General features: G+C 33.5%; 3 protein-coding genes and 1 long non-coding RNA gene across 16 annotated transcripts in view; 3 read left to right on the forward strand and 1 right to left on the reverse strand.

Annotated features, from left to right (window-relative positions):
- Window positions 1-776: 776 nt before the first annotated feature.
- Window positions 777-1,770, forward strand: LOC110384975 (uncharacterized). The gene is made up of 2 exons (XR_009973933.1): window positions 777-1,170; window positions 1,287-1,770. It is a non-coding gene; the product is annotated as an uncharacterized LOC110384975 (long non-coding RNA).
- A 3,033-nt stretch (window positions 1,771-4,803) lies between these two features.
- LOC100101157 (eukaryotic translation initiation factor 1A) lies at window positions 4,804-5,615 on the forward strand (the record flags this gene model as incomplete). The annotated part of the gene is given in 1 exon segment (NM_001099613.1): window positions 4,804-5,615. A coding segment is annotated over 1 exon segment (438 nt). The 5' UTR covers window positions 4,804-4,877.
- Window positions 5,616-8,966: 3,351 nt separating this feature from the next.
- On the forward strand, window positions 8,967-17,107 carry LOC101736520 (A-kinase anchor protein 1, mitochondrial). Of its 11 annotated transcripts, none has more exons than XM_062670573.1 (9): window positions 8,995-9,180; window positions 9,575-9,817; window positions 11,148-11,711; window positions 11,788-12,028; window positions 12,132-12,271; window positions 12,459-12,630; window positions 14,415-14,633; window positions 14,958-15,085; window positions 15,378-17,107. In XM_062670573.1, exons 2-9 carry the CDS (start codon window positions 9,803-9,805, stop codon window positions 15,447-15,449), a joined length of 1,551 nt encoding a protein of 516 aa, XP_062526557.1. In that variant the 5' UTR covers window positions 8,995-9,180; window positions 9,575-9,802; the 3' UTR covers window positions 15,450-17,107. The 11 variants fall into 11 exon arrangements, with proteins under 11 accessions (XP_004924816.1, XP_004924818.1, XP_004924819.1 ...); XM_062670571.1 differs by having other exon boundaries at window positions 8,996-9,180; window positions 12,453-12,630; window positions 14,955-15,085; XM_062670572.1 differs by having other exon boundaries at window positions 8,997-9,180; window positions 14,955-15,085.
- Window positions 17,108-18,964: 1,857 nt separating this feature from the next.
- Window positions 18,965-23,169, reverse strand: part of Cpr (NADPH cytochrome P450 reductase) — a 30,558-nt gene continuing 26,353 nt past the window's right edge. For 2 of the 3 annotated variants that reach the window (XM_012689198.4, XM_062670286.1), the window contains exons 9-10: window positions 20,727-20,884; window positions 18,965-20,288 (exon numbers count right to left, since the gene is read on the reverse strand). In XM_012689198.4, the coding sequence (XP_012544652.1) occupies window positions 20,144-20,288; window positions 20,727-20,884 (303 nt within the window). In that variant the 3' untranslated portion in view covers window positions 18,965-20,143. 3 annotated transcript variants of the gene reach the window in all.

Below are 23,169 nucleotides of genomic sequence, written 5' to 3' on the forward strand. Positions count from 1 at the left end.
AGTTATTTACATAAAAAGACGAACTATAATGTTGATATTTTGAATATCGAATGTCTAACTAAATATACTCTAGGATTTTTCGGCGGGAGCACGGCAAGCGAAACTGTTACTGTGTTAATTGGCGTTGACCTCTTTTTCTAAACTAACTAATGACAGAAAATCAGTTTTTCATGTAAAATAATCTTTAATTACTAACAATACTTAGAAAAATATGTTTCATCTTTGTTTGTCCATAAAATAAATGGCGTCATGATTTGCTGTCATTTTCTTTATATACTCTGTGTAGTACTGTGTACGACGCAAATGTCAGTTTTGATCATCATTTTGATAATCTCAAAACCCTCTCCCTCAAAGCCTCTATGGAGGGTAAAAGTAAGGATCTCAGTTTTTTTAAAGTGTCCGTCATAAACTATTAGAATAGGTAAGATATTAAAATAAGAAGGAAATAAAGACTTTCTACGTAATTTTTATTTATTTTAAATTGATTTTAAACACTGCATATTTTTTAACTAGACAAGATACGAAAAATATTAAATTTTCAGCCCAGAACAATTGACTCTGTTTAAAACTGATATATTCATACCATTTGTTTCCTACACTGGCGCTATTTCGGTGTACTCCCAAAATAACTTGCAGGTGAACACTTTTTCAACTTGTCCCCTATACAAGATGGTCCTTCTTATTTCTACCCTCCATATTTTAACACAGAGTATGAAAGTAGTAATGATTTGAACACTTTTAGATTTTAATGTAACATTGCATAAAGGATGAAAAGTCTAACAGTCACAGGCAAAATTTATTGAAAAAGAGGCTCCGCTTTCTTAAATCGGTCTATGTTTTCATACAGAAATTGAAATCGAAACTTATTTTTGTTTGATAAATGCCATTTTCAGATAAATAAAGTTCACTTCTGCTTTCTATCACTTTTCATACAATTTTAAGACAGTATGGATGTATTGAAATATGCAGGGTAGAGTCAAGGAGCACGCTTTCTGTGTATAAAAAGTGTTCGTTGAAATACCATCAAAATTGGTTGTGTTTTATATTTGGCACCTTAATGGGTGTAGCATGTGGTGTAATTTAAAGGATAGCGCTAAAAGCTGTCAGACTAACATAGTGAATTGAAAAAAGAAAGGAAAACTTCCGCTTTGTTAAGGCGCACTTTTCAAAGTATGTAATATAAACAGACATCGTTAAGGAATATAATTACAAATTACTTTCATTCGCCTAATTATTTTTTTATTAGTAAAATCGAAAATAATTTTGAAAAAATATGATTTTTTTAGAGAAATTGTTGTCTGTAATAAATGAACTCACCAAAAAAAAAAGTACATACACTCAGCACCCTTTGCTCCGTTTACAACTGCTGCATAAATATTCTACCACTTGCAACGCTTGCATTAGTATGATGGGTCTTATGAGCTGTAATTTGCTGATTACAGCTGCACATTTTTTCGACTTGTCCCCCATTTAAGATGGCTTTCCTTACATCTACCCACCTTATTTGAATAGTTGAAGATTTTATAAGCTGGAGAATGGCAACAATGACATCGCAAAATCGATCAATTGCCATACTAAAAAAAAGGAAGAAGCAATGCACTCAATGGTAACGTCACAATCACATTATTAATTCATCGAATACATATGCATTGTGTTAAATAAAATTAAAGGTTGTATGACATATGGCGAGGACCATTCGGGTGCCGTAAAGAAGTCGTGGCATCCGCTTAACCCGTTGAAATAATAAATTGTTTGTTAGTTATTTGCAAATGGTTTTTTTATTATTTTTCACACTCAATATATGTAGGTATTGCGTTGGTTATAGGCTATAGTATTATAAGCATGTTTTATTTTGAATCGGTCATTCTATCCAGCGAATCGAAAACTGATCGCAAAGAAGAACGTAGTTGCTAAGATTTAAATTTTTAATTCTTTAACAATATATGCTTGTCGAGGTGCCCAATATAAGCGTGGGCGGGCGATGTGCAGCCAACACTGCAGGGGATGCGAACATTAACCCTTTCTGCAGTTCATTCGCCGTCTGGCCTCACCCCTGTGACCGCCCATGCCTCCCTAGCCACGTCAGCCTGGCTGCACGTTTGCCTTACTGAAATCCAACACTTTACCTACTACCGCTAAATATACACTTAATTATTTTTTTTATCTTACAAAAACTAAAACCTAGAACATTTCCAGACAATTTATCTTTACTAAATATACTTTTATACAGTTCAAAATTGAACAACATTAGGGGAAGGTCGGGAAATGTGGATACCTTAAGGTATTTAAGGTTATAGCAGAAAAGGTATAAAATACAATAACAAAATAATTATCACAAACCAGTGTTTATTTATTGCTCTTACAAATACGAACATCAGTTACTATTAATATTTAAACAATTATCAAATGCAATTAAAATTTTAAAAAGTGCGAATGTAAATGTAAATGCGTTGCCCAGTACCCCGGGTAATGGGTTACATGATTATAAAAATCTAGGGTAAAAATAATTTAATACGACTAACTTGAACACATGTTAAATAAATATTTATACACTAACTCAATAGTCACTGTAATTAACATAACAAGAAGAAATTTTACTAAATGGCATGGTTTTTTTTATTGCGTATATGGAAGGACGAGCTCACAGTCCACCTGGTGTTAAGTGGTTACTGGAGCCCATAGACATCTACAAAGTAGATGCGCCACTCACCTTGAGATATAAGTTCTAAGGTCTCGAGTATAGTTACAACGGCTGCCCCACCCTTCAAACCGAAACGCATTACTGCTTCACGGCAGAAATAGACAGGGTTGTGGTACCTACCCGTGCGGACTCACAAGAGGTCCTACCACCAGTAATTACGCAAATTATAATTTTGCGGGTTTGATTCTTATTACACGATGTTATTCCTTCAGCGTGGAAGTTAATTGTGAACATTTGTCGAGTACGTATTTCATTAGAAAAATTGGTACCCGCCTGGGATTCGAACACCGGTGCATCGCTCGACACAAGTGCACCGGACGTCTTATCCTTTACGCCACGACGACTTCAGCGTGTGACAATTAAAAACAATAACTAACTATTTGATAATTAAATCCCTCAAGATATAGTCAATTATTATTATATTTGAACGAAAAAACAATATACATATTCATTTATTGGAACTAGTCTCATGTCATCTGTCGTAATATAATATCACTCAAAATATCTAAGGTAACAAAAACCCATAGAAAAACCACATGACCACTGAAATATTTAAACGCCACTTTTATGTTTGAAATTTACATAATTTGTTGTTTAAGCGTTACATATTGCAGCTTTCAGTTCATTAATATGTAGTAAGGAACCGTTTATTATTATAAATATAATCTGTGCGATATTTTAATTCAGGCTTTCTACAACAATGGACGAGATTATGATAGCTTTGACAATGGAAAATCACAATTATTTTATATTTTTCCGAAATTAAATCTTGGCCCTTTTACGATAGAAATTTATAATGGCCAGCTTGTCACCGTATCCATATGAACGGTAAGTAGAAGATAGTTATATCAATTATGCAATGTTACCGTCGTTTTATTACCGAAGCACCTGAACCCTCAAATATTAAGTGTATACTGTTTAATCTATGCCTGAACTCACTGAAATTAAAGTCGAAAAAGTCAATGTCCTAATTATAATTTCGGCAGCTCATTCCATTAGTCCAGTGCGTTTTGTGCAAAGCTCCCTAGATGAACCCTGAAACTTTAAGAGTTCAAATTACTTAAATCCTCCATTGTGTTTTTCACATTGTCATAATCAAGCACTGAAGTAGGAAACTTATCTATGTAACCAAGGCTAATCCCTAAACTGGGCTCACTGAATTTGGCCCCCTTTTTTTGATTTTCGGATTTTTTTTACTTTTAATGGTTTATTCGTCTTTTATTTATTTATAATTAATCAAACAAATGATCACCCTTAAGTTGCCCCCCCCCCCCCCCCCCTTACTAGATATCTTTATTTTTATCGCTCAGATTAATTAATTTTGATCAATTATCGATTTGTTCGATGACTATGACGATTTGTTCGATCATAAAAACAATTAAATTCTCAATTATTAATTATTTTATATCTAATAAGCAAACCATCACCTCAGGCCACCTTATATTTTATAATAAAATTTGTAATTCCTAAATTCATTACGTAGTTCAAAAAATGTAAATGTAATGCACACAAAATCTGTTTTTGTTGAAATGATAATTATTTATAAGTTCAAGAAATATATTGCAGGGAAAAACAACAAAAAGAAACAGTAGAAATTGATTTAATATGGAAGAATAAACTTAGTGTATATAATATATACTCTATAGACAGGATTTTATTTAAAAAAAACCTGAGTATGTTTCACTCAATTGCAGCCTCACTGAGTTTTTTACGTTTTAGAACCACAATGAGTCATTTAATTGTGATTTTTTAACGAGTAAAAAAATGTTATGTTCTTGTGTTATTTAACAATACAATTGATTCTGAATAAAAAAAAACTAAGCCTTGTAATATATATCAATCAAGATACTTCTCGATAATAATAATTAAGTTAATATAGAGGTAAATAATTTTTTTTTTTTAATTTAGTGTGCCCCTAAACTGATAATTATTTCGCTACACAGTATTTTTATTAGTCTGTGTTTGCCACGAAGAACTCGAATAAAAAACCTAACAGAAATCAAATCGTGCATAATCTGTAACCAAAACCATAAAGTGTATAATCTATGACCAAAACCACAGACTAAAAATAAACTGTCAACTGTACACAAATTGTCAAGAAAAGAAAACCAGGTTGCTAATCCATGGGTCTTTTGTAGTGTAACTGTTTATGTTTATAGTAAAAATCATATAAAACATGCCGAAAAACAAAGGTAAAGGAGGAAAAAATAGGAGGCGAGGAAAGAACGAAAATGAAACTGAAAAACGTGAGTTGGTCTTTAAGGAAGACGGACAAGAGTACGCCCAAGTCACAAAGATGCTCGGTAATGGCCGCTTGGAGGCCATGTGCTTTGATGGCATCAAACGCCTGTGTCACATCCGAGGGAAACTACGAAAAAAAGTGTGGATAAATCAAGGAGACATAATATTAATAGGCCTACGAGATTATCAAGATGCGAAAGCTGATGTCATCTTGAAATATACCCCTGACGAAGCTAGGAATCTAAAGACGTATGGAGAATTCCCAGAAACGGTCCGCATCAATGAGACAGTAGTGTATTCTGTGGATGGATTAGATGAAGATATTGAATTTGGAGATGAAGTCAGTTCAGAGGATGAAGCTGATGATGTGTGAATATGTAATTTTTAGCTTTATTTATGATATTTGCAGTAAGTCTCTGTAAAATTCCTTCTGTTATTAAACATGACTTTAATTTTTACTTATACCTACTTGTAATTATCCAGTCTTCAAAATTAATTTGTAAAAAAACACAAGTTGAAACATTATAGTATTATTAATATGCTTCATCTGTTCACACTTCCTGAAATATATTTATTCTGAAATTTGATTTCTCAACATTCCTGCCATTGTTATATTTTCTGAAGTTAAAATTTAAATATGTTAGGAATGTATATAAATTAAACAATCATCAACCACTGTACAATCTCTTATTTAACAACCATACAATAAAATGTATCAAAACCTGATTCAATCAGACAAGAATATTATTGAATGTTTTTTTGTAATATTTCATGCTTTTATTCTACTGATGCACATGCATATGTATTTAAGATCGCCTGGCAAACTGCATATTCAAAACAATTCAAGTCAACAATTTGGAATAGGAGAGGGGATAGTGATTAAGGAAGTGAACATACAAAATATGTATTTCAAGAATTGAGGCTTAAACAGCATGATTGTAAAATTGCATCCAGGCATAAAATTTTAATTAAAGATAGCATTGAAAATCAACTTATTTAAACCAGAACTTAGGGAAAAGAGGATAGATAAATAAGAAAAGAGCACTGCAGTTGAATTAAGGAGATGTATCAGCTGCTTGGCAGTGCCCAAGCTAACCTGATATCTAGGAGACTGATTATCTTCCTACAATGCCAATAAATTAAGTTTGCCATCACTAGGTATCTTTATCTTAATTAATAGCTAAATCTTAAAGCTAATTAAATTTTACTGTTTCTGTCCTCTTACATTTTAGTAGAGAGTACTAAACTATAAAAGTAAATTACTGTAAAGTTGTTTTGCATAAATTTATTGCTATTTCAAAGAAAAATGCTTAATTTAAAATTAATTTTTTGTAAAATGTACTTTGTGGTTCATTATAGTAATGAAGAGCTATAATATTTATTTGCAATTTTATAGCCTTTCATGAGTTTTATTAGTTCTTCATTTTCGGCTGAACAAATTTATCTATCATTTGTTCTCGTTTTCAGGTGAACTTATCAATAGTAAAAATAAAGCATGCTGAATATGTTTAACTATTTCTTCTTAGCATTATGACTTTTATCTGGAGAAAGTTTTAGTTTAACATGTATTAGTAGGTGTTTAAAATTCGCACATTCAATTAACATAACATGCATTGGACTTTGCCATCTAATGTTAAAGTGACTCTAGCATTACATTATCACTGCTCAGAAAGTTCAATGTCAAACATAATTTTATCATGTATTCTACAGCCAATTCTGAAATACACATGCACATTTTAATGTATGTAGCTAAATACAGAGCTATAACTGGCATTCTGCCTGTTGCTAATCACGGTCTAGCGACTAGCATATCTAGTATTATTCATTCTGTTTGAATTAAATTTACATTCTAGTGTCACACTTTAGTATGCAACAATAACTTTATACAAACCCCTAACTTAAATGTGGGATCAAGTTAAAAGGCGATATAGAAATGATATTTATTAAAATATAAAACAGTTTTTAGTAATAACTAGTAATAACTACTGATGACATCATCAAAAAAATCTTTGGAGATTAAAATAAGGAGAAAATTTATCTACATTATTTTACTTCTCAGTTTAAAGTTTAGATAGAATTATCTGTTCATTTTATAGTCTATTTATGCCCACAGAAGTGCACTGCTGGACATAGGCCTTTCCCAAGGCTTGCCACAACAACCCGTCTTGCGCTGTCTGCATCCAGCGGATTCCCACAACCTTCAATAGGTCGTAGGTCAACCTTATGATCACCCACGCTACGACTGCCGGCACGCGATCGCCGCTCTATCGCTCTCTCCATTGCTCTTTCGGTGCCCTTGAGTCTTTAAATAAGGTCGTTGTGGTTGTGAGCGACCATGTCTCACTGCCATAACTCATGGCAACAGTCAAAGACTTTATTTTCTTTGTCTTGAGACACTGCGACGTTCAGGATGAGAATATTCTACGTAGCTCTATAATTTAAATGCACCTTTTTTGTTTTTAGTGATGGCTTGCTTTCTATGGGCTATGATATGATAACTACTGAACACCAGGTGGGGCATGAGCTCTTTCACTAATGCATCAAAAACGAGTTTTATTTTACCTAGTTTTTTATTGCCTTGTAGACAGATGAGTCGTCTTGGCCTAAAGGATAAGACGTCCGGTGCATTGCGATACAACGGTGTTCGAATCCCGCAGCCGTAGGCGGGTACAAATTTTTCTAATTAAATACGTGCATAACAAATGTTCACGATTGACTTCCATGGTGAAGGAATAACATCGTGTAATATAAATGAAACCCGCAAAATTATAATTTGCATAATTACTGGTGGTAGGACCTCTTGTGAGTCCGCACGAGCAGGTACCACTACCACCACGCCTATTTCTGCCGTTTCAGTTTCAAGGGTGGGGCAGCCGTTGTAACTATACCAAGACCTTAGAATTCATATCTCAATATGGGTGGCGGCATTTACGTTGTAGATATCTATGGGCTCCAGTAACCACTTAATACCAGGTGGGCTGTGAGCTCGTCCACCCATAGAAGCAATAAAAAAGAAGCATGCGGCCCCTTAGGTGAGCCGTCACGGTCGCTCACGGACGTCAGCTATGCCAGGAACACAGCTAAGCCGCTACCTACCGCAAGAGAATTACATTTATGAAGCTAAGTCTTTGAACTACACTTTTATTAGTAGGCTACCTAGGCCATTATTGATGCAATTGTTTCCGGAATTAAGTGTGCTGCTGAGCTGCTTACATGACAATACAAAAAATAGTGTTTTTTTTATATATTTTTATTGCCCTTGTAGGCAGACGAGCATACGGCCCACCTGATGGTGAGTGGTTACCGTCACCCATGGACTTCAGCAATGCCAGGGGCCAAGCCGCTGCCTACCGCTTAATACTCTCCACAAGCCTCGTAAAATTGTACAATTGATTAGTTATTTTTAGGAGCATATGTAACACAATAAAATACAATCGATTCTGAATGCTTAATGTAATCCTGATAGGAGTTTGAGAGCCTTTTGCGCTATATTTTTCATTAAGTTCATCATTTTGAAGTTTTTTTTTCAATTACCTAATACAAGTATTACAAGTACATTTGTTTGATAAATATAGTGTGCTAAGGGTTTCTTTAAGTACCTATATGTGAACTTATAAATTGTTTTCGGTAGTACCTATGTTATCATTTTAGATTCGAAAACGGTCTTCTTACTTCCCATAGTGGAATCACACCAATTGAAAAATATTATAAATTATTTTTAACACATCCCCTTTGATTAGATATTTTTTGTAGCTAAACCACTTCTTTTAATCTAGTACAGTCTTGTCATTTTACCGGTAAACTTGGGCTCAATGCTAAATGGTTAAATGGTAAAAATCACTACCTATTATTTTATTTTAGGCCGAAAGAAATATAAAATTAACAAAATAAAATAATTCAAAGATCTTTTCTCGCCGTGCTCCATCAAAAAGTTCCATTTGAGACGTACAAGTCGAGATGTACAAGATGGAGAATAGAGAAACGAGTTTTGCCAAAGATAATATAAACAGATTCACTGTCCACTACGCTAATCTATGAATACGCTTGACGTTGTAATGTTGCCAACCTGCATTGCGCCATGTTGAATTTTGTTGTGCTTCGAAAACATTGTGAGCACGTGGATTGTTGGAAAAAATAAAGTGAAATTCAGTCGTAAAACTATTTAATTGCAAAATTTCAAATTGATAAAATACACTCCTACTTTGAAATAAAGAAATATTTTTCTCTTGATTTACCAAGTAAGTACATAAAATAATTAGCCGGCAGCGTGATCTAAATTTTGATAATGGAGAGTTCTAGTCGCATGCTCTAATTTTATTGTTGAAATAACTTCTGAAGTAAGATATTATAGTTAAAATCTAAATTGATTATTGTTAACTATGATTTATATCTGTCAATATACTGACGTATATATAATTGCGTAACCTTTCATTTTTGAATCCACATTTGCCTACGTGTTGCTTGTAAAGATTTCAACAACGTTCGTGACCCTCGGTAAAAAACTTAAGTTTAATGTTGCGTGCAGTACTCTACCTCGTGGTTTGTTCATAGTCATTACCAATCTGAGATATTTTTATGTCTCGATCTATTTATACGCGGATTGTTAGTGTATTGTAGTTTATTTGTTTTGAGGTTCCGGGTGCCATGCTGGTATAAGATTAATTTACCTTCAATAAAATAAAAAAACTCACTATCTTCGTTAATGTAATGTTTATATTCCTATCGATTAAATCCGCATGTGTTAAAATACTGTAAATAAACACGCGGATAGCTGTAACCTATTTACATTTGCCAAAAACCAACCTAGATTCGTCAACAGAGATAAGATTTCCACGTGAATATTATAGTACTAATCAGAGAATGGAGTATTTACAAGTAAGTATGTTGTCTGTGTATCAAAATTATCAAAATTACCCAGTTAAAGACTTAACATGTTTCAAGAGATCATATGATAAAACAGTAACAAAAGATTTTAATCATATTACGAGTGCTTATTCTATTCTTTGGTTGTTCTTGGTTTTAGAGATCACCTACTTTGCAGTGCAATGATTAATAAAAAATCCTCAGTTGAGTATTATTCTTTGGACAAATTTTAATTGAAAAATGAGTAAATGGCTTGTAGCTCAGTTTCTGTTAAATTCAATATTTATGAATCTTATAATTGTGCTTCAGCCTGGACTTGTGAAGTATATAACTAGCCCTTGAATGTGACTAAGATGAAGTTAACAATGTTTTTTTTTGTAATGTTTTATGTCTACTAAGATAAGACCTTTTTGTATTACATAAATAATAATTAAAAATCGAAGTACAATAAACATTTGAACAACTATACTGCACAAAGTTTTGGTTTAAATTATGAATTCTATCTCAATGTGTACTATATGTAAGTACACAAAGTACACATTGTATATGTAAGTGCTAAGTATTCCAAATTTGACAATGTGAATAATATTTAATTGAAACATCATTTTTATCGAAAATCAAAGATATTAATTTCTTGCAGTAGCACATGATTGTAATTTTGCAGTGTGGTGGAAAAGATTAGGTAACTCATCGGACAATTGGCTTAGATCAAAGTGATAAATTCACAATCTTGAGAATATTATTTAAAAATAAGGGATGTTCTCTCCCCACCACGAAACCAATGGTTGTAGAATAGCCGTTTCTCTAAACACTGGTGATTTTGACCTTATACTTGAAGTTGGTGGTAATCTCGGTTGTGAAGTTAAAAGCTTACCATTATCTTCTGAATTCCTAAACTCATAAGAAAAATACCATGCAATTAATTACAATTACCATTATTCAATAGGAGCCAAAGCCCCAAGACTTTTGTGCAACATGGTCTGATTGATAAAAGCGAAACCAAAATGAACATTTCTTTTTCTCTTTCAAGTGAAGATATAGTTTTTTTGTTATAGATTGTCATTAAAAGTGGCTCATTACAATGGCACCTTGTCGTCAACTACTCATGTGGTCAGTACCATCCATAGCAGTCTTATTGGGTATTTTTTGGTTCAAGAAAAAAAGGGAATATGCAAAGTCTGACCCAGGTGGAAGAGAACGGCTAAAGAGTTTGAAAGAGGAACTTGCTGAGGTTTTGAACGCACAAGCTGAGGCAAATCGAGGCTCGCCTATAAGCAAATTAGAGCACTCTATCATTAAATCATCTCCTATTGATATCATACCTAACGGCACAAATTCACAGCGATCATCCCCTTTGGAACTCACTGACGAAGAAATTGATCTGGAGATAGAAAAAATAATCAGAATAAAATCCATTGGAAAAGAGAAGAGAATGTCAGCTGGCTTTGACAAACAAAATTTGATTGTGAGCTCATGTACTACAGAACCCTCCTTCGTAGTTAAGGAGTTGCAGAATAATTTGTGTTCACATGTTCAGCTCCAACAATCTTCACCTAAAAACTCAGAAATGCACATAATAGACAGTAATCATAGCTTTAGTAGTAATGTAAATTCTAATAAGGATCTGCTTGATTCAGAAGCAGAATGTTATAAAAAAAATAGTACAAACAATGGGACTGAGACCTTTGTGTCTGAAGGTGATACAATAGAAAATACCTCTGAAGGTACAGAAGGATTACAACCACTTGATGTTGTTGATGAACCCTGCAATACAGGTGACAACAATGATAGGTTTTCCACTTCACAAAGAAGACTCCTTTCGGAGAGGGACTCTGCTAATCATAGTCCTGTTGATCCTTTATTAGCTAGTCCCTCAATGTGCAATTTTTCAGATAATCACAGTGAGGTAAGATTCAAATTGGTGAATTCATTTACTTATATACATATTCATTTTAAGTATACTAATTAAGTTTATTTTTCAGGGTTCAAGTGACAGTGGTAAAGGCTGTTCTGAGGCTGCTAGCCCTCCTCCTGCCAGTTTAAATATAGTTCCAACAGAAACAGACCTTAGGATACACCAATTTGTTTTATCTCAAAATCTTGTAGGTCTTTTAATAGGAAAACATGGTTCATTTGTGACTCAAATTAAAGCCAAAACTGGTGCAAGTGTTTACGTCAGAAGGCATCCTGAATCTTCCAAACAGAAAATATGTGCAGTTGAAGGTACTAACCGTTTCTTGCTTTTGTTTGTTCTAAATATATTTTTTATTAATAATAGCAGAATTGTATAATTGTAATATTAAATAAACAAAATTTATTATTTCAGGAACACAAAGTGAAATAGAAGCAGCTTTAGATATGATAAAAGAAAAATTTCCTGAAAAAAAATTCCCAAACTTCTCACTGCAAGAAATCAGTGCTGAACTCTACCAAAAACTCACACCTCTCATCCCTGAGTTTTTACAAGTAAGTCATGTAAAGTTTTCGTTGCTCCATTGTTGTATCACATAAATATGAGGCAATCGCTACTGTTACAGTGAACTGATAACCGTTTTCTTATCTATCACACTAAAATGATTGGTCAACAACGTGTTTACCAACCACATTACGATGGATATTTTCGAATGTTGATTGCTAATTATTTCAGTTACAGTTGGTCGAATCTGTGAATAACGACACGATATTGACGTGTCTGGTGAGTGCGGGGCACTTCTTCCTCCAGCAGCCCCTGCACCCCACGTTTCCGTCGCTGCACGTGCTTCACCGGCTAATGGCCGCCACGTACCAGAACCCGGATGTGCCGTCGTTGCCACGCCCCGTGAAAGGTAACTGTCACTTTTCAAAACCGGTTGCTCTTACGTTAATAACCACCTACATTGCAATAACAGGAGCAGAAACAGCCTTGCTCCAACAACTTGCGTGTGATATTAAATGTCGCTTTAAAGTTTCGCAATTACTTTCGAAATGGTTTGTTGTTAATTTATTCGATTATTCGGCCATCAGTTAATATAATGCAGCAATTTAAAATGTGATATTCAAGATTACCAAGGCGATTCGTTTTTTTTTGTATTTCAACACAAGGTCAATTTTCAAGATTCTCTTATTATTTTTTAATGAACTCCCCGTTTTTGTTTATTTATTGAACCGTTGAAACTATTTCAACACTAAAATAACTTTAAACAAGAGAAGACTGTAAGATTTATCTTAGTCATAGACTGTCGTTTTCAAAATAAATGCGATCGTTTCTTTTTCGCCTAAATTCGAATGCAAGAACTACTAACGTTTTTTTTTTCTCTTTTAAAATAACTAAAGTCTTACAAAATGTAAACGTTTTGCGTAACAGGGAGAGAATCGTGCTAAAATGAATATACATTATCAGATAAATTTAAATAATTTCAAGAATTGTCACATATTGTTACTGATTGATTGATATTGATTGTATTTCGATAGCAGTACAAGAAGTGTTCTTGAACGCATTTTGAAATTAATATTAGTTTTAATGATTTTGAAATGGAAGGATTGATTTTAGTCTGGACCATATGCTGTAATAAAATTTAGACAAAACACTTGTCAACACGTTGAACGCCGTAATTGATACCGTGTGTCCACGGCATACTTTCAGGGCCGCACCTTTTTTCTCTCTGTTTTTCATTTTTTTCCTACCCATGTTGATAGCCTTGAGAGGCTATTTCAGCTTCGCCTTGACGTGTAGGTAAGCTCACGGGTCTCAAACCGGAAGTGTTGCTATCACTGGCACTAGCAAGGGCAGTGCTTCACTGAATCTACCACCATCCGGAAACGCGACCCACTGAGAAGATCCGGCGAGAAACTCAGTGGGCTGTCTGTGGGTTAATTTACTCGCTAAGCCCTTCGTTGCGAGCGACAAGTTCGGCGAGAACGATAACCGGGCTTTTCGCTATTTTCAATGCATTGTAGGGGGATTTATACATTCGGTGAAGTTAGTGTCACCCTTCCAGGATTCTAGCAGAAGATAGGCAAAATAAGGCGATTACAATATACATTAAAATTTAATAACTAATTGGAGAACATGATTATTGGGAATTAATCACTCGGCAAAAATAAAATATGACCGGAAAATAGGCGGGTCGGTTAATCAAATATTTTTTGTGTCAGTAAATAATGTGTCAGTAAATAATACATGTCTTGAATAATCAGGTAGAACGATCTGAAAAAACATGTTTAAATGTATCAACGAAAATAGGATTTGAGCTTTATACTGTCTCACGTAATTTTTAGGTATTAATATAAAGTTCATTGCATTATAATGCAGAGTCCACACTGTTTCGATCTAAGCGTCATTTTTAAATAATTTATCATTTTCATATGAATTTAACCACCCAAGTATGTTCCGTCACAGAAACACATTTTGAAATACACAAATTTTGAAATAATTTGTAAAATAAGTTATTCTGTAATTTCTAAGTCAATGTGATTTATTAGATAGGTACAAATGTTAATATAATGCCCTTAAAAGCTGCAAGAAAAAATTAAAACCTAACTAATTAAAAACTAGAAATTTAATTCCGATACTAACATGTTTTGATACTAACAACTTTTAATACAATATTTGAATGGTTTATATTTACAGAGGGAGCTATCTGTGCTGCGCCTACTGAAAATAATTGGTATCGCGCCCAAGTGATATCTACCTCTGAAGAGAATGATACATCTGTCGTGAAACTAGTGGACTTCGGTGGATATCTCACTGTTGACAACGATCAGCTCAAACAGATCCGCTCCGATTTTATGACACTGCCTTTCCAGGCGACGGAGGCTCTCTTAGCATTTGTGAAACCAGCTAACAATGGTTAAATTCTATATACTTGCTTTCAAATCACTTACAATATCTTTGCAGATTTCTTTTTTTCATCACATTTCATTTAAACTAGTTTATGTGTCATGTTGATCATAGTTTGTTCATTTTCTTCACCTTTGCTTTGTAATTTTTACTGAAAACTGAAATATTAAAAGTATCAATTTTCACCTTTGGTAGTATATATGTAATTCCTGATTAGGTTTACCCATCTAACGGTGATGGTCATTGCTTGTTAGTATATTTCAGTTTTAAATATTATATTTAATGTGGTGAAAATGATTGAATTAATGGAGATTTTCTTCCTGTATTCAGTAGAGTGGAGCGGAGAGGCTTTACGTATAATGGCCGGTTTGACCGCGGGGCAGCTCCTACACGCGCAGGTCGCAGGCTACGACGAGACTGGCCTGCCTCTTGTACATCTATACCTCACATTACATCCTCAAGTGAGTTATCTGGTTTATTGGATAGTCGAGATTTGGCACAATAATAAAATATATAATAATTTCTCTATTTTTGTTGGCCATGTAAACGTTACAAAATCGTATAAAAAAAACTAGATTAAATTGCAACAATGTTATGATTTCTTGCATTTCTGATCCCATTTTAAGTTTACTTTTGTAATTATGTTATTCTAATTATAACATGCCACACTAAAAAAATGCTTTTGAATCTTTTCTAGCATATAATGTCATAATCCATAGATTACGTATTGTAAAATTTAATTAATTATTTCAGCAAGTCATATTCCTGAATAGAGAGCTAGTAGAACGCGGACTGGCGGAGTGGGATGTTCCACCAGACTCCTGAGCGCATACGTCAGCTCGATACAACGCCGAGCTGCGAACCACTATTATTATTATTATTATTATTTTTATTGTAAAACTGACTATAATTTTACGAAATTACATATGTTTAACATTTGTACATTGTGAAAAACAGAACAAGAATATATTGTTATGATAAATTAAAACTCTTTGTGAGTTTGATCAAGTACTCTTAATTTCATCAAATATATAATTTTTTTTTTGAAAAACAATATTTAAATTTAAAAATAGTTTTCTTGTTTTTAAATTTTGTTAGCATTTGATACTTTATTATTAGTTTCTACAAGAATGCTTCAGCGTTACCTACTTCAAAATGGTACATCAGTTTACACATTAGTGGATCGATTTAAGGTTGTTACTAATGTTTGCTACGTCATTTTATCTTTACAAAAGCTCCTCCCTCCCATAACTGGAACTCGAAATTTTAAACGATAAATGAGTGAGGATTTTGTAGTTTATTTTAGAATTATAATAGTGCATTTGCCCCCTATAAGGGCGGTTTTACTGAGGCGATAAGTTAGAGCTTTTGAATAAATTCAGGATGCTCATTATAACGTAATAATATTATGTCTCATGGCCATCATTTTCCACAATTCCCTTAAATAGGGATTAAACAGTCTGAATAAAATGTTTCTGATTTCGGATACTTAAACTGGTTGTTATGCCTTAAAAATGTGCCTTTCGTTCTCACTGTTTAACTCTTGTGCATTTTTTTTCTACATACTTGCAAATTTACTGCATCCGTCATTCATACGAGAGCTTTTATTGTTTTGTCACAATTATGTTACTTTTAACTTTCTATAATAATCTTCTGGAAAAGTCTAAAAGGGTTAACTGAAAAAATTTTCAAGTAATTGTTTATAATGAGTAAAGACTGAAATTGTATAGTTATGTACAGTTGTTACAATTTTTAAAGTATGTGTAAATTGTTATAAACTTAATTGCGTGCTCGTTGATGTAATTGTATGAATGAAGCCGTTACATCGAATTTGTTTTAATCAGACATTTTTTTGCACTCATGTAAAATGTACACAGTATGTACTTAATTTGACAATTTTAAACATGCCTAACGGTTGACCTTTTTTGTAATGTTGAACCAAATTTAAAATATCAAACTCAACATCAGTCGATGTCTTATAATTTGTTTTCTTTAAGATGGCACTTTTTAATTACGCTACAAGTATCTTTTGGCATACGAATGTTCATAACGATTTTATAATGAGCGTTAATAAAATCCTGAATTCGTGTTAGAAATTAGTATAAATTCATGTACATAGTAGAAATTGAGTAGTCATAGGAAAATTTGATACTTGAATGTTCTTTACGGTTTATTGCAGTATTTAATGTGTTGAGAGTTAGTTTGTTTTATTGATTCGCTTGTATTGCGTTATGTGTAGTGTACTTGGCTTATCTGGTAAATTTAGTATTAAAAAAACTTCCATAATTTTGAAGTGTGCAGTTTTTAGCTGTTTGATTATCATAGTATAAATAAGTCAGCCGAACTGTATTAAATTTTAATCGACTCTCAAGTTGATGTATGGATACAATACAGGCTGTCTGTTTGCATTTTGTTGACGTCCCTAACTTGTACATAAACTAATATATTTGCGGTTAAATCAATAAATTATCGTTTTAAAAATGTATGGAAATTTTATTCATAAAATTCCATTCTTGTGGTTTTATTCCTTAGAAAAAACATTCGATAACAAATGCCTCGAAGTTAGTAATTTCCACCCTTCCTGGTCGAGCCGTGCTCTCTTATCTATTTCGATAAAACTGTAAAGGCTGTCCTTTTTTTTTTTTTTAAATGCTGTCCTAAGACATGGGTTCGTTTAACCATGTATATTTATGAATCGAGGCAATTACGTTCCTGCTCAAGAATGAAATAATCGAAATAGAATGGCTCTGGGAATACCGCCCGATATCTCTATGGATCTTCATATCCATTTAAAACCAGGGAGACCGTGAACTCGCAACAATAAAGCCTAAAACTTCAATTTACTATATATAACAAGGACCCGTGTTTGGATGTTAATTCCGTCTGTCAACACCAACATCATAAAATCAAAATGTGGTCTGTATAGGTACGACACTTAATATCAGGTAACAAGATAAAATGACAAATTCCGGAAAAATGACGCTTAGAAGAGCTGCAGAAAAATATGCTGGCTTCGAATTGAATTGGAAGTCGTCAGAGCCATCAACAATCCCTCCATCCTAAAAAAATATTCTTATTCCATATCCGTTCTCTAACAGTATCTACTGCAAGCGGAACGTCTTGTCAGCTACTATGATGACGTCCTAAAAATATGTGCCCAAAAGACTGAAACGGCTGCACCGACATCGATGAAATTTTTAGGAAATGAAGATTGCTCTAGCGGGCCCCCTACCAAAAATAAGTACATTTTGTTTTTTTGTTTTTTTATTGTTTAAATGGCTGGACGAGCTCACAGCCCACCTGGTGTTAAGTGGTTACTAGAACCCGTAGACATCTACAACGTAAATACGCTACCCACCTTGAGACATAAATTCTAAGGTCTCGGTATAGTTACAACGGCTGCCCCACCCTTCAGACCGAAACGCATTACCTACTGCTTCACGGCACAAATAGGCAGGGTGGTGGTACCTACCCGTGCGGACTCAAGACCTCCCACCACCAGTAATTACGAAAATTATAATTTTGCGGATTTGATTTTTATTACACGATGTTATTCCTTCATTGGTATCCGCCTGCAGGATTCGAATACCGGTGCATCGCTAGACACGAATGCACCGGACGTCTTATCCCTTAAGCCACGACGACCTTAATGCACCGGCCGTCTTATCCTTTAGGCCACGACGACCTCAAAATTTATGTATCACTCGGGATGATGTAAAGATTCTAACAATATCTCAAACAATTAAATATGTTAAGGCATTTGAAAGATATGATGGAACGTGCAATTTATCAGTATTGTAAGCAAATAAGTAAAGATAAGTAGTCATAGTCGCGCATTGATTTTAGAAATGCCAGAGGTATAGCCATTCCCTGCCTACTGCTAATGTGTTCCGATTGAAAGTTGGGGCAGCCGATATGTTGCAATTGCGTTCCAAATGTGACGTGAAGTTATGAAGATTTCTTCAGATTCACATGCACTTTTAAATCGTACTTTGTACCTTATTTGAATAAAAAAACACATTTTTATTTTATCAGTTCCGGTTACCTCTTAACACTGATGGCTTACAGACAGTCCTATATTGTGTGTAATAAAAATAAGTTAGATTACTATTATTTTAGCACTAGGTAGGTAGGTAAGCACCTGGGTGACATATAGTGTCTCATCAGCCTGCGCCTACGCTGGGTGGGTGGGTAGGTATCTCAAGAGTAAAGAATCCCACTCAATGCTCTCGTATGTTGTCAATTGTTAACGCTATTAAGTGAAACAAATTATGACTGGAATTTGGCCATTTTAGCCTTGGAATAAAAAAAACTTGAATACGTTGCAAATAAAGACACAATTAGGGTTTATCAATTTTTATTATAAATTCGTAATTGTTATAAAAGTACGTATACTTATGTCCCATGTCCACTTACACAAATAAAAATGTAACATTTTATGTAGTATTTTTACGACAGCCTTCTTGATATTAAATGTACCATATATTATTATATTATTATTTCAATAGTTTATTTATCGACCAGACCCTGTATGTATAAATATAAAAACGTATTTAAAATAACAATTAACATTAACAACAGTATAAAAGTCAATTTACGTTTTACGTTTAAAATCTGATACACCCAATAATTTTGAATAGATATTATTCACTGGATTTGTTAATAGGCAATTATTTACAGATTGAAAATTGTACAAACTATATTTTTAAATTGTATTATTAGGTCAATTTGGAATCATTAATGTACATTTTCAAACCTATTTTTTAGCCTAGAGCGGGCCCAGCATTTTTAAGATTTAATGATGTCTTCATTCCGTATTAAAATAATATAATAGTTATTATTTGGCCAATAAAAATGAGCTACTTATCCATTCATAACTATATCATCACATTAATAAATATATTGAAAGTAAATCTTACGCTAGCTATACGAATTAAATAATGATTAAATGAGATTTAATTTGCAATTTGTCTCACTATGCGGTTTTTGTCCTTTCTATAATTATACCAAATTACAAATTTATTGAAGCTGTTATTTGAACAACAACATAATATTTTGCAAGAACTACGTAGATCTGAATTAGTCGAATTGTCATGTAAACACTACAGTTGACAACAATGCCAATAATAATTAAAAAAAAATCCATCCAAACCATTCATTTTCCCGGTCTCACAACCAGCAAGCCCGTATATAATAATTAATTTACTACACTCATGTACCATACGTACATGTTGTTAGAACATTTTATTTCATGACTTTCTAATGCTTTTGTTATTTACTGATTTAAGGTACATTAACATATTTGAACTACCTGTTTATCAGATTTAAATGTTGCTGAACATTTTACTCTATTATATTATTTAGTTTGTTCAAATTTCCCGAAATTCACTGTTCTCTTGTACAGATTAGTTTACGAGTTTCGCATCACAATCGTTAAGGCCTATCTTTATAAACTTTGCCAGCATTTCATTCTTATAGAACAGGAAGTTTCTTCGAGTGAACGATCTCAGTGCAGGAGTTTAACTCCAAACGTCCGAAGAATATTTCTTGACGGATTCTAACTTCTTGAGGAACTGCACGGCCTCCGTCTCTGTGCGGCCGCCTTTCTCTTTTATAGCTTTCAACACAATGTTCCTTACGTCCACAGCCATGTTTTTCGCGTCACTGAAGAATAAATAATATTTTCCAAATTAGCATTTACAATAACAACCAGAGCGCATATGAGTTATCGATCCCTTCAGTCGAATCGAGTTTGATAGGCAGCGGCTTGGCTCTGCCCCTGGCACTGCTGAAGTCCATGGGCGACGGTAACCACTGACCATCAGATGGGCCGTATACTCGTCTGCCTTCAAGAGCAATAAAAAAAAACATTAAAAACTGCTATCATAATATTATTCATATAACTAGAGCTGGGGCGGCCAACCAGTCGATCACGGCAATCTAAATACATAGAATAGACTGCGCAATGGAATCACCAACAGCCGCGCGTATCATCTTCACCTTGTATCATGCGTTAACTGCCATTCCATCACATTATTTATCCTCTCTGCCACGCAATATATCTCTTTTATTTTACCAACCTATAAAATAAATATACATTACCCGCAAATGTAGAAATTTCCATTCCTATTTCCGATAACATCCCATAGTTCGTCCATATTATTTTCGAGTAAATGTGTAACGTAAACTTTGTTCGCTTGGTCGCGTGAAAATGCTAAGTTCAGTTTTACGTCACCATTCTTTTCGTATTCCTCTAGTTCCTGTAACATAATTAGTTTGACTGTATTAGTATAAATTACCATCTACATATATAAAAATGAATTGCTGTTCGTTAGTCTCGCTAAAACTCGAGAACAGCTGGACCGATTTGGCTAATTTTGGTCTTGTATTATTTGTGGAAGTCCAGAGAAGGTTTAAAAGGTAGATAAATATGAAAATGCTCGGAATTAAATAAAAATAACAATTTTGTTTTTCCTTTGATGTGTCCCCCGTCCGACGGATTCCTTTTGTTTATTTTAAGTTTATTTTATACAAAAGTTTAGGTTTTTTATTTATCGATTGAGGCACTGCGAAGTCTGCCGGGTCAGCTAGTCAATAAATATATTATCTTAGACACCCGTTTATTGACGCGTACCTTTTATCACGAGTTGGCGTTATGGTGTATAACAACCGCAACTGTACAAACGTACCAACTTCAATTTAACAAAAGACGCAACAACAAACAACATCATTCAAAAATTAATAATTTAACACGCGAGAATGTTATAACAACAGTTTGAAACTGAACAAGGTCAGACCGTTTACTTAAATTGGTACTTAAGCGATATTTAAATATTTAACTACAAAATTTCAAAGTTTTTTAAAGGTCAAGACCAATAAGAAAATTGCGTATAGTACGGTTAAAAATCGTTACATCTAAAGTTTCGATCGCAATCTTTTCATTCAATTGAAACAATCCGAGTAATTATTTTTATTGACTAAGCTTAACATAAGTATAGTCGCTCAACGAAAAACCAACTAAAATTAATTAGGAAACAAAGAAATTAAGCACGTTTTCATTTTATCCTAGACAGAGAACGCACTATCACTACATAGTATAAAACAAAGTCGCTTTCTCTGTCCCTATATCCCTATGTATGCTTAAATCTTAAAAACTGCGCAACGGATTTTGATGCGGTTTTTTTAATAGATAGAGTGATTGAAGAGGAAGGTTTATATGTATAATAACATCCAGTAAATAGTGGAGAAATCAATAATAAGTTACAGTTTCCGAAGCGAAGCGAGGGCGGGTCGCTAGTAATCTGATAAAGTTAATGTTCGATTTCATTATAAAAATTTTGCTCCAACTTCCGTTTTTCTGAAAAGGAACAGAGCGTTCCTTTTCCCTTCAAAAACCCGTTCAAAAATTTAAAATGTTTTGATCTGACAAGTACTCAGATTTTTTTTTAATCAAATAAATAATCTTCATGCTTCAAAACGAGTTTGCATATTATGTTGCGGTGTGGTAAATGAGAATGGACTTTATTTATTGCTTTTGAGATATTTATTAGTCTTTATGTGACAAATTAAAGACTGTATATAACAGAAATAGGAAATCGATGCGTCGCTCAGATCGCATCGATAATATTGCTTTTCATTTTCCTCTCGTGTCTATTTGTTTGTAATGTATTTTTATACCTGTCTTGATTATTGCAAAAAACACGTAGTAGACTTTGGAATCGTGCTAAAAAAAAGAGAACAAAGAATAGTTTTTGTGCTGATAAACAATGACGTATTATTTCTAAGAGGTGAGTGATCCCTCAAGGAAGCAGAGGTTGGATTTAACTATACAAAAGGGAGATCAAACAGAAATAAATTCCTATTAAATTTCCTTATTCATATAATCGTTCGATCGATTGCGTTATAACTTAATTTCAAAGAAATTATTAAGGGCCAATAAACAAATGAATTTGATTGTGTGATTTGATGAAGTATTTATTTTCTTTGGTGTTTGTAGTGAAAATTATTTGGTTGTATTAAAAATTAGACGGTAGTTAGCTTAAACTACAGATGACAAATAAAAGCTTAGTCGTGTATGCTCACGAAAACTGTAAAAAGTATTTTAAACGTCCGTAATAATACGAAGACAAAAATAAACACGAGATTAAACTGGAGAAAGAATATTAATTCAATCAATATCTGTACTCTATTGAACGATATTCTTCACTAACCTTATTTAGATTTAAAAAAAATGCTGTGTTAAAATCATCAAGACGATCTATCTAAAATTCATTATAAAATATTGTGTTATGAATATTATACCACAATATTATACCGAGTAAAAATTTGGATGAACCATTTATCTTTGGTTTTCTGTAAAGTCTAATATCGGTGTCTGTCGCAAAAGTGTCTTTCATTCAAGGTTATTGTTTAACCGTCCAACTAAAACACGAGTATTCGCAGTTATTCTAATATTATTAGACTTCGAACTCATGTGACTAGGCTCAAAAGGTGGGGAGCAACATTCACAATGTGATGTCCACGAGATCGATCCGGTAACCACTTA

The sequence above is a fragment of the Bombyx mori genome, chromosome 10, assembly GCF_030269925.1.
Source record: "Bombyx mori chromosome 10, ASM3026992v2".
Classification (NCBI taxonomy): domain Eukaryota; kingdom Metazoa; phylum Arthropoda; class Insecta; order Lepidoptera; family Bombycidae; genus Bombyx; species Bombyx mori.